We start from the raw sequence: 12378 nt of genomic DNA, 5'->3' as shown, positions 1-12378 counted from the left end.
ACCCCTCACTGCACAGCATTACTGCAGGATTAAGCTGGTTCATGCGTCAGGCACAAGGCAGGCCCTGGTCACCACTGCGCACACGCAGCACTACCGTGCACCACGCCCCGCCAAGCCCCCCACCAGGGAGGTGGCGGGCGGGACACGCTCTCCCCCAGCAGAGCCCCTCTCAGGGGACAGAACCCCCACAGCGCACGGGGAACCCTGAGCCTCTTACGGAGACTTCACGAGACCCCGACTTCACCATCCCTCCCACGAGGACGCGCGGGGGGCAGAAGCCACCCCAAGATAAGGACACGTGCAGACTGGCCTTGGGCCCTGAAGAGCTGACAACGCAATTTCAAACCTCCCTTCGGTGTGAAACCCCACCCGTGAGTGGTCAGTTCCCGCCGCCTGGACTGGAACTTCTCGGGAGCTGGGAGGTGAAATTACGGTTCTGCAGATAATGAACTGTGCAGAGTCAGGAGTGTCGCCCGCCTCCGTCCCAGCACAGGGCCTCTGCACTTCCAACAGAGTGACATCCCCAGACGTCCCCCCTCCCAACACACGATGCCAGAGGCCCTGGGGCCCTTCCTGCTGGTCCCAGGGGCCACGGGGACACTGGGCTCGCCAGTGGGCTGGGCCAGCACCAGCATAACCAGACACAGACATCGGAAACAGCAGAGCCAGGAATCTCCTGCTGATGAGCTGCATGGTTCTCCTTTGGGGGTGGGTGTTGACACAACAAAGCATGCTTTTCGTTATAAATACATCTGCAATTATTAACGAGAGTGGAAGCTGAGAGGCCAAAATTCCTACAAAACCATTTTCAAACAAGATCCCCGGCGCCCACCTCTGCCTGTCAGGCTGTGTTATTAGCAAATCCACTTAATGTCACAGAATCTGGGACACGCTGGGATTTCCCTGACACTTTTCTCCTGGGAAACAGACACAGACACACAGGCGTGTAAAATGTCTACGGACAATTTTATGTATCAACACACGTGGTCTGACCTATCCAGGTCAAAAACGGAAAAGAGAACTGGGGGGACTTCCCTGGTGGCCCAGCGGCTAAGACTCTGCACTCCCAACACAGGGGTGCCCCGTTCCATCCCTGGTCAGGGAACTGGACCCCAGAGGCCACAATGAAAGAGTTCACATGCCACAACTAAGACCCAGTCAGTCAAATAAACACAAAGATTAAAAGGCCAACAGCACTGGGGTCCTGGAAGCCCCCGGCCTGCGCCCTCACAGGCGCTCCCTCCTCCGACCAGAGGCAAGCACAGCCCCACTCTCAGGGTCTCTCCCTCGCTCCTCACCTGCCGCCTCTCCACCTGCGTAAGCGCCCCCCACTGCAGAGTCTAACTGCACGGCGTGCACTTTAGATGAACAGGGGTCACACGGGGTCTTTTCTCTGGCTTCTCTCAAACACCCCCAGGAGAGGGCACACGGGCTCAGGACTCGTATTTGCAGACGGTCACTAAGCAGGACACGACCAAGGTCATCTGAGGACACCTCCCCAGCTCCAAAGTCTAACAGCAAGCTTAGTAAACCGTGGTTCCACACGCATAGCTAACAGCAGCCATCACCTCTAGGTTGGGGAACTAGTTTAGCAGGAGAGAGGCCTTGTTTACCAAGTGCAACCATCAGGACAATTTTTAATGTTGACTCCAGGTGAAGGATCACATTTTACCACCTTCGTACTCTACAAGCACACATGATTCACTGTCATGCAGACCTCAAACAGAAAAGCATGAAAACTCCTTAGCAGCGTAGAATAACGTTAAGGGAACCGAGCAGACAAGATGTAAATACACCCTGAGGTTAACCATGTCCAACACATGCACAGGGGCAGGAAACGGGCTAAAACCAGTGGTTATGGGCTCACGGGTGATTTCTCTTTTATAAGACATTCGTATTTGTGGTTGTCTTACTTGTGCAACCTTCTCCTCAGAGTGCGGAATCACACACCACGTGAAATCTTACTGGTCCAGTTACGACTCATTCATAAGACTTGTAGGCAAGAAGGTCACTAGCACAAAGCGGGTTAGAGTCTTGGAAAGGCGTGTCTCAATGCTTCCAGAGTTGCCTCCAGACCTTACACCAACTGCCCTGGAACTCATCAGTCATGAATCTTCACCTCACACGTGCTTAGTACGCATACTTCAAAGTGGGTAAGAGAGCCGATGGACCCTGAACACACCCATCCCCACACCCCAAGGGCATGAGTGTCCTCCCCCAACCAGGCCAGCCGTAAACAGCACCAAGGGTGGCCTCAGCTTTTCCTGGAGCTCCACTCGCGGAGCACGCCCACCCCGTCCACACGAGGTTTTAACACTGATCCCTGGTTGTGGTCAGTCGCTCAGTCGTGTCCAACTCTTTGCGACCCCACGGACTGCAGCATGCCAGGCCTCCCTGTCCATCACCAACCTCCAGAGTTTAGTCAAATGTCCATCGAGTCGGTGATGCCATCCAACCATCTCATCCTGTGTCGCCCCCTTCTCCTCCCGCCCTCAGTCTTTCCCAGCATCAGGGTCTTTTCCAGTGAGTCAGCTCTTCACATCGGGCGGCCAAAGTACTGGAGATTCAGCTTCAGCACCAGTCCTCCCAGGGAACGTTCAGGCCTGGTCTCCTCTAGGATGGACTGGCTGGATCTCCTGCTGACACGTCTCCCCAGGAATCTCTCCCTCGAGTCCGGTTATGATTTCTTACCTATTCTACAACGAACACATTCAAAGGATGAAAACACTACTGTTCTTCAGAGGGTAACACGGTCAGGGGGTGCACTCTTTGAATCCCTGAGGGTCCAGGCCGCCAGCCTGCTCACTGGGCCTGGGTTCTAATCACCGGGGCAGCTCGTCTTAACACGAATTGCAGGCCCCGGGGAGGCCACTCCCATCTCACCGGCACCTCACCACTGAAGCCTCTCCCATCAGCCTGCACGCTGCAGGCCAAACATCTCTTTTTCTGGTGCATTTTTCTTGGGAAGGAAAAAAATAAACCAAAACAGAATTCCCCTACCAGAACACATCACTTTCTTGCTAACCACAAATTCTGGCAAAATCTGCCCTACGTAGGAGAGATTCAGTTCCTCTTTCCTCAGATGGACACATTTTACCTTGCAAATTGTGTGTGTGTGAGAGAGACAGAGGAACAGAGTTCAAAGAGCATTAACACCAATTTAAATAACACTCACACAGCTACCACTGTCACCAAACTAAAATGTGACGCTATCCTAAACACACTTGGGATAAAAACGTAATTCTAGGGAATTTCCTGCGGTGCAGCATATCAGGACTCTGCGCTTCTACTGCAGGGGGCCCAGGTTCCATCGCTGGTTGGGGAACTAAGATCCTGCATGGCACCGAAAAAAAAAAAAAAAAACCACATGTGATTCTATTCTAGCGGAGCCCTGTCTCCATTAGCAGATGCTGAGATATAAAGAAAAATAATGGTTTCTGCCCCTCAGGAGCTGACAACAGAAATGTGTGTGATGGAGGGAAAGAGATGGATGGACAGGAAGGTATTTTTTTGGCCCAAAGCAGGTGATACTTTAAGGTATAATTTAATCCGTCAAATGCATACACCTCAAGCAACAGGTCAGTGAACTGCCTGACAACTGTGTCCAGGCAGAGCAGCGGCAGTGGGGTGGTGGCGGGAGCGTGGGGGGCGTGCAGACCACACAAGTGCGCAGGCGATGGGGTCGCTCAGAGGAGGAGCAGAGTTCAGGTCTGACCCCACAGAAAGCCCGGAGGCCCCCGCCCCCGCCCCCCGAGGCTTGGGACGACAAACAGCTCAGAGCTTCCTAACCGAGCAGCAGGTACGGCGCACTTTCAGCGAGGGGCTACAGCAGAACTGAAACCGATCACTTAGGACATGGCGCTTTCACTGTCAAGGTCTAGAGTTCAATCCCTAGTCAGGAAACTAAGATCCCAGGAGCTTTGAGGTGCAGGGAAGAAGGAAAGAAGGAAGGGAAGACTAAGTTTAGGTCTGCAGGGTTGTAGGAAAGCAGGGCTGGGACCCAGTGGTAATCTGTATTCTTACCCAGTATGATGCAATTCCCAAAATCAGATTAGACAAGCAAGCACCTATCACACTGATTCTTAGGCACTCCAGGGCATCCTCACTGAGCTTTATAACCTCTGAACAGACCCTGAAATAAACTCTCATGCTGCAATCAGAAAAAAGTGTTCCAGTCAATCAGATATTTTGATGGTTATTTTAATATGAAATCCACAACAGGTCTAAGTCCAAAATGCAAAAAGAACTGCTACAAAGCGAAAAAAAAATAAAAATCCCGTAAGAAAATGGGCCAAAGATAAGAACAGTCAGCTCAGGAAGGTCATACAAGATCAAAGCATCACAAGAAACTAAACCTCACCAATAACTGAAGAAACAGACATTAAAACAAAAATAAAACATGTTCTTAATTTCTCTAATGCTGAAGGAATCTTTTTTAAAACATGGCATTTAGTGGTGGTGAGGTGACGGGGAAAAGAGGCGTTGCTGTTACAGGTATAAACGGGTAACAGCCACCAGAGAGGATAATTTGTCAGAATTTGTTAAAACAAAAAACGTGCAACTGGGCTTCCCTGGTGGCTCAGGGGTAAAGAATCCGCCTGCCGATGCAGGTGACGTGGGACTGATGTCTGATCCAGGAGGACCCCACACGCCGCGGAGCAGCTGAGCCCGGGAGTCACGATACTGAGCCCAGGACCCACAACTACTGAACTCTGCGCCAGAGAGCCTGTGCTCCGCAACGAGAGAACCCACCCAGGGAGAAGCCCACACACCACCACTAGAGAGTAACCCCTCGTTAGCTGCGACTAGAGAAAAGCCCAGGCAGCAAGAAAGACCCAGCACAGCCAAAAATAATTTTTTTTAAAAAAAGTATGTAACGCTACAACCCAGCAATTCCACTCCTTAGGGTGTTTATGGCAGAATGTGGGTGGGTGCTCAGTCGTGTCTGACTCTTGCAAGGCCATGGACTACAGCCCACCAGGTTCCTCTGTCCAGGGGATTTCCCAGGCAACAATACTGTGGGGTGGGCTGCCATTTCCTCCTCCAGGGGATCTTTCCGACCTGGGGATCAAGCCCAAGTCGTCTGCATCTCCTGCACTGGCAACTGGGTTCCTTACCGATGAGCCACCTTGGGCAGCCATTATGGCAGACTAATGACCTCTAAAGGTACCCACACCCTAATCCCAGAAAATCCCAGAAAGACCCTAAAGTCTGTTAGATTACACAGTAAAGGAGAACTAAAGGTGCAGATAAAATTCAGGTTGCTAATAAGCTGACATTAAAATTGGGAGAATCCTATCAGATTACCAGGTGGGCCCAATGTAATCCGAGGGGTCCTTAAATGTAGAAGAAGTGGACAGAAGAAAGAGTCGGAGACAGGACAGGGCAAGAAAGGCGTGGCCTGGGGCACCTGGAGCAAGGGGGTTATCAGTCAAGGAATGTGGAAGGCATCTGGGAGCTGGGAAAGACCAAGAAACGGCTTCTCCCCCAGGGCCTCCGGATGGAACGCAGATCTGCCCACAGCTAGATTTCAGCTCAGGGAAACCCGTTCTGGACTACAGACCTTCTGAACTGTAAAATGATAAATTTCTGCTGGTTAAGCCACTTTGTGGTCACTTTGTGCGGTCATTTTTGTTTCAGCAGCAGCAGAAAACCAATACACGACCCTAGGGAAAAACAGGCACAGAGGCACAAGGAGGTGTACACTGTCTGAGCACACGTGAGTATAAGCACAGAAACGGGGTGAGAGGATCCATCCCAAACTGGTGAGCGGGGGTGAGTGCCCATCTGTAGTGTTCTCAGTTGTGTTTTTGCCTTTTTTTTTTTTTTTGGAAAGGAAATGTAGTTGTCTACGTCTTGCAAAATTGAAAGTTAAATTTTTAGGAAGGGAGTTATCACTCACAGCTTAAGCTTCCAGGGATTAGAATATAATATGATTCTTGGGACTCCCCTGATGGTACAGTGGAAAAGAATCTGCCTGCCAATGCAGGGAACACAGGCTGGATCCCTGGTCTGGGAGGATTCCACAGGCTGCGGAGAAAATGAAGTCCGGGCGCAACAACCACCAAGCCTCCTGCAACGGCTGAAGCCCACTCTCCGTGAGCCTGTGCTCCACTGCAAGAGGAGCCGCCGCAATAAGAGGCCCACACACAGCAAGGAAGAGCAGCCCGTGTTCCACGCAACTAGAGAAAGCCCTTTCACAGCAACAAAGACCCAGAGCAGCCAAAAAAAAATTAACCTCAAAAAAAATTTTTTTTAAACATTAAGGCTGAAAACTACACTGAACATCATTTTTTCTGAGAATCCCAAAGGCATTACAAAGACCTAGACCCCCATGGTCCCCACAGTTAATACTAATAGTGAGCTACGGCTGTGTGGACAGAACACCAGAGAAAATGAAATTCGCTGTATATCCATAAGTCACAACTTCAACAGTCAAAACAAACCTTTGCTCAAGCATGAGACACATATAACATGTTTGGATAAAATTCACTCTCAAAAACTTATTTTCTGATTGCAGCCCATCTAACCACCATCCCCACCACAACATACCCTCTTAACATTGCCCACTGTGGGCAGGCCACTTACCTCTGGGTTTTCGCTTTCCCAGTTTTAAAATAAAAAATTTGGTTTTTTTGCTCTTGTTGCGTTTTTCCTCTACCATGCCACCTCCTTCAAGTGGATGTGTAATGTTAACATAATCACCGCGGCCCCTAACAAGGCCAGCTGCCAGTCTCAGAGAGCAGGGGTGGCTGACACCATCCATAATGGCAGCCAGTGGCTGAGTCCTGCAGGAGACATTCAGGCTGCCCTTGACCTGCAAAGAGAGCCCAGAACGACCACCACATCCAGCACCTCTGAACTGCTTTACAATCCCCAGGGGAAGCAGCGATCCTGCTTAAACACTGCCTCACATTTCCAAATGTGACCTGGATAAGGAGTCCAGTGTGGGCACCTGATAGAGGCAGGCTGGACTGGCCCACGCTGGGCTCAAACGTGTGACCTCCTGAACACAATGTTCTAACCATGAGCACAAGCCATCACATGCTACTCCTTACAAAGCTACAAGTGAAACAAAAAATAAAGACCAAGGGTGGGGAGCGGCGGGTCCGGTGTCTAAAGGTAGACTCACCCAAGGTCTTCAAAGCACTTAGGCCAATCCAGAGCACTGTTCACCCCCACCCCGGCCCCCAGCAGCTTCACTCCACTCCTACCTCCTTTTCTCCCTAATAAATCAACCGTCTCACCAGCCCTCCAGGACTCACTTTAAGCATGACCTCCTCAGGGACACCTTGCCAGGCCCTCCAAACGGAGTTTCCAACTTCGTGCCGCCGCCGCCACCACCACCACGAAGCTGCAGTAACTCACACCCACATGTATTCTCCCGTTGGAAGGCTAGAGGGGGTACCATCTAAATGGGGCCATCCTAGAAAAGCCAAGCCTCACGCAGTAAGAAAAGCACTTACGGAGAAACACGACGGGCTGGCAGAAGAAACGCCCAAGTCCTAAGCCGCCACAGTACGTGCAAGGCCCGGCAAGTCCAGGGACACGCGGCGGGCAGGTGGGCACGCAGGAAGCGCGGGGCGGGCGGGTCCTGCGGCCCCGAGGGGCCCGGACAGTCCCGGGGAGACGCAAGCAGAAACGCGCGGAGAGGCGCAAACCCGGACAGGTGCTGGGGTTCTGAGCCGCGGAGCCACGCGCCCTCCTGGGCGTGGACCGGGAGGGGCCGTGAGAGGGGAGGACCCAGCAGGCGCGGAGAGTCCGGAGCCAGGAAGAGAACGGAAGGCCGCAGGGCCTCAGGGGGCGCGGGCCGGAGCCACGCGGGGCCTGGGGGGATGCCTGCCATACCTGCCGCTGGCGGGTCCGCCTCCTCGTCCGCCTCCGCCTCAGCAGCTGCAGCTCCGGGCGCGGTGGGCAGCGGGTCCATCGCGCCGCCGGTCATGTGAGCGCTCGCCACGTGACTTCCTCCGCGCCCGCCGGCCTGGGCCCGGGCTCGCCCCGCCCACGCCCAGGGTTTGACCACGCCCACTCCCGGCCTATCCCCGCCCGCCCCGGGCCTGCCCCGCCCATCCTCGGCATCGCCCCGCCCACTCTCGGCCTCGCCACGCCCACGCGCCTGGTCCGCCACGCCCACTCCCGGCGTCGCCCCGCCCACTCCCCCGCCTCTTCCCGACCAGCCCAGGCTCAGCTGCCACGCGGAGAGCAGGTGGCGCGGTCCAGGCGCGAGCTCAGCGTCCGGCGTCCGCCGCTCCCCCGCTGCAGGTTCTCTGGCCGCTCCCTCGCCCGCCCAGTCAGTCCCCACCTGCCCTCTCTCAGGCCCCCACTCACTCATTCATCCATTTATTCTCACTCTCACCCTCTGGTCCGCTCTCTCGCTCACTTCCTCGTTCGTCCGCCCGCTGGTCCATCCGCTCGTTCGTTCACCGACTCGATCACCCGCTCACTCAGCCACCTAGTCATTCAGTCGTTCACTCACTCAGTCAGGTCTCCAGACTGCCCCCTGGAGGCCAGGCGGGCCTGTGCATCTGGTACCCTCCCCTATCTGGAGGACGGACAGGCCACCGGAGTGGAGCTAGTGTCCCGACTTCCAGAACAAGACTGTGGGAGCGCCGCACAAGAGCGCTCCCCCGGCCCTGGCCGGGTGAAGGGATCCCGGGATGCGGAGAGCCTCAGCTGAAGCTGGAGGAATGAGGAATTCGGCGGGAGGAAGGACCGGATACCCACAGGCCCCGAGGCATAGCACAGCTGCAAATGCTGTGGTCTTCCTGGAGCTAAAAGCGGAGGCCAAAGAGGAAGCTGGAGCGACTGGTAGGGCTCCGTTAGGGAGGGCCTTGTTCCCAAGGTAAGGACCGTGGACCTCCTAATACCGGGACAACTGTCAACGCCCGGGGAGCCGGTAACAGCAATCAAGAGCCCAGAGCCCCAGTCAGGGTCCTAGGAAGGAGTCCCCTCCGCAGGGTGTTAGTTCTCCTTGCTACAGCCACCGGATATCTTTGTGAGCCCGACCAACAACGATGCTGTCCCCAGCATAACTGAGGAAGTGGTGTGCCTCTTCCAGAGACGGGCTTGTAGAAGCTTTCCCAAGTCCCAGCGGGATGCTGTTTCCTTCCGCCACCGCAGGCTTCCTTTAAGCTGGTTTTGCATCAAATGATGTGCTCAGCACTTTCTCCCCTCCCAAGGGCGCGCGCGCGCGCACACACACACACACACACACACACACACACACACACACACACACACACACACACACACACACACACACACTGTCATTCTCTTGTCTCCCACTCCCTCCCTCTCTCTCCGCCTCTCTAACTTCCTGGAAGAATTTGCTACATATCTGTGTCCCCCTCCCCCCACTAGGTCATAAGGTCCTTATTCAATGCTTAAACTAAACTCACTGCACCTTGAAAACTGTAAGGCATTGAACAAGTATAAAGCTAGCCATTACACAAGAATAAAAGCATGCATATGCTAAGTCGCTTCAGTCGTGTCCGACTCTTTGCGACCCTATGAACTGCAGCCTGACAGGCTCCTCTGTTCATGGGATTCTCCAGCAAGTATACTGGAATGGCTAAGTAATATTCCATGGTGTATATGTACCACAGCTTCCTTATCCATTTGTCTGCTGATGGGCATCTAGGTTCCTTCCATGTCCTGGCTATTATAAACAGTGCTGCGATGAACATTGGGGTGCACGTGTCTCTTTCAGATCTGGTTTCCTCCGTGTGTATGCCCAGGAGTGGGATTGCTGGGTCATATGGCACATCGAAACATGTATATTATCTAGGGTGAAACAGATCACCAGCCCAGGCTGGATGCCTGAGACAAGTGCTCGGGCCTGGTGCACTGGGAAGACCCAGAGGAATCGGGTGGAGAGGGAGGTGGGAGGGGGGATCGGGATGGGGAATACTTGTAAATCCATGGCTGATTCATGTCAATGTATGACAAAAACCACTACAATATTGTAAAGTACTTAGCCTCCAACTAATAAAAATTAAAAAAAAAAAAAAAAAGAATACTGGAATGGGATATAGTGCCTTCCTCCAGCGGATCTTCCAACCTAGGGATCGAACCTGCATCTCTTGCATCTCCTGCATTGGCAGGTAGGTTCTTTACCACTAGTGCCACCTGGGAAGCCGCATGAATAACAGCACATTAAATTTATTATTTTACTTGAACACCCCTGACATGGTCAGCCGGCCTCTGTTGTAGTTCGGTGGTCCTGCACCTTGGCTGCAGTAATCACCTGGGAGCATTTAAATATACTCCGCCTGAAGCCCACCCTCAGAAGTTCTGATTTAATTGGTCTCAGGTATGATCTGGAGAAGGCAATGGCACCCCACTCCAGTACCCTTGCCTGGAAAATTGCATGGACGGAGGAGCCTCGTAGGCTGCAGTCCATGGGGCCGCAAAGAGTCAGACACGACTGAGCGACTTCACTCTCACTTTTGACTTTCATGCATTGGAGAAGGAAATGGCAACCCACTCCAGTGTTCTTGACGGCGGAGCCTGGTGGGCTGCCATCTATGGGGTCACACAGAGCCGGACACGACTGAAGCAAGTTAGCAGCAGCAGCAGCAGGTATGATCCAAACTCGGGATTTTTTTTTTTAAAGCTCCCTGGATGATGCTAAGGTGCAGCCCAGGTGGAAAACCACTGCTCTAAGTTGAAAGTTTGTTTTATCCTTGCAAATTTCTTGAGCATCTGCTCAGTTGGGAATTGTTTGTCATGGGAGAGGACAGTGAGGAACCCCACATAGGGATAATCAGGAGAGGCCCCCGCCTTCCAAATTTTCTGATGGAATTGATCAGAGGAGCAGAACACAGCAGGATTCCCACACCACACAGAGCACAGTGGGAGCCAAGGGCTGCAAACACGGGCACTGTGGGAGGAAAGATGAATGGTTGGTTCTGATGTGACAGGCTGTGAATGCCTCCAGGGGAAGGGAACTCAGCCCTCACGAGCTGTGGGCTCCACTGCCAGATACCACTAACAGTGAGAGCATGCTTGGGAAACACGCATCGAAATATGTCTGCTTGTCATGTCTTTAGATCCTCGCCCAAGAAGCCTAATCCTTATGCTATTTCTGTTTCATTCAGGAAATGGTAAATAGAAAATGGAATGTCTGCTTTTTCAGACCCTTTGATTAGTGGCACAAATTCAAGTACATGAAGACTGTTAATGTGTTTCGAGTCACTTTTATCACTTTCCCTTCAGGAAAAGGAGAACTGTGTGAGCGAACTGACAGAACTTGGGACGCAGAACACTGAAGCTGGGACTCCTATGCAGGCGGATGTGCAGAAGGGGGCTCTTACTGGTCATCCTACCGATGCAAGCACCTCCAAGTCCTACTAAAGACCTTTCCAGAGAGTCACTAAAATGCCTCAAGGAGGATACCCTCCTCGAGGTTATTAATAATCGTACACATGTTTGTGAGCACAGGCTCGATCACACTGCAGTAACAATCTCAAATCTCAGAGGCCAGAAACAACAAAGGGGTTGTATTCACCATCAACCCTCAGAAACCCAGGGTAAGAGGGCAGCCACCACTTTGAATTTCTGCCCTCCTGACAAAGGGAAAGCACTCGGAGCATTTAACTGCTCTGGCTCAGAATCACCACAAGGCTTCTACTCACGACTCATTGGCCAGAACTAGTCATGGCTATACCCAACCACAAGTGGAACACATTACCATGCCCTTGGAAGAGAGCCAGCCAGAAACGCCTGATAAACAGCAGTAAATGCTAACCACACTAACCAAACGAACATTTACTGAACATGCCTATTATGTACTGAGCACTCTTACATATGCCTTTTACTTAGAAACTCGTCGACTTCTCACAATAAATCTAGAAAATAGTAGTATGATTATCTCCATTTTGTTCAGAAAAGTTCAACCCTCTAAGACCCCACAGCTAGTCGATAAAAGATCTGGGGTTCAAATCCACACTGTCTGGGGCCAGAGACCATCCCCAGAGCCCCTGCGGCATCTCCCCTGTGCTGTAAAGCCAGCAATTTATCTTCTAATTTCCTAACCCCCAAATTCTGCTCCACCCATAACCCCTTGTTCCAGGAGGCTGGTAGGGAAGCTGCCTATGGCTCTGTAAAGCAAAAAGTAGGGAAGAGAAATAACTCTAAAAGTAGAGAAAATTATAATTTCATTAATAATATCAATCATCTCAAACTTTTAAAAAAAATACGTACTAAGTTTCAGGCACTATGCTAATTGATGAACCAGCATCATCTCATTTAATACTGCGACAATCATGAAATCAAATCCTCTTCTGACACTATTATGGGTTACCTGCTCAAGCAGTGCCTCTCCAGTACCCATTCTGAAATTCCTGCCTCTGGCAGTTCAGCAGTTAAGACTTTGTG

At 52.2% G+C, this 12378-nt stretch overlaps 1 protein-coding gene across 3 annotated transcripts in view; it reads right to left on the bottom strand.

Annotated features, from left to right (window-relative positions):
- The window catches only part of SNX8 (sorting nexin 8), a 39249-nt gene extending 30691 nt beyond the window's left edge, over positions 1–8558 (bottom strand). The window contains exon 1 of one of the 3 annotated variants that reach the window (XM_043456244.1): positions 8357–8558. In XM_043456244.1, the coding sequence (XP_043312179.1) occupies positions 8357–8408 (52 nt within the window). In that variant the 5' untranslated portion in view covers positions 8409–8558. The other 2 variants (XM_043456247.1, XM_043456241.1) reach the window with 2 other exon arrangements.
- Positions 8559–12378: the final 3820 nt, after the last annotated feature.

The sequence above is a fragment of the Cervus canadensis genome, chromosome 32, assembly GCF_019320065.1.
Source record: "Cervus canadensis isolate Bull #8, Minnesota chromosome 32, ASM1932006v1, whole genome shotgun sequence".
Taxonomy (NCBI): Eukaryota; Metazoa; Chordata; class Mammalia; order Artiodactyla; family Cervidae; genus Cervus; species Cervus canadensis.
Note: the sequence above shows the minus strand (reverse complement) of the source record. Positions and strands in the feature narration are given on the sequence as shown.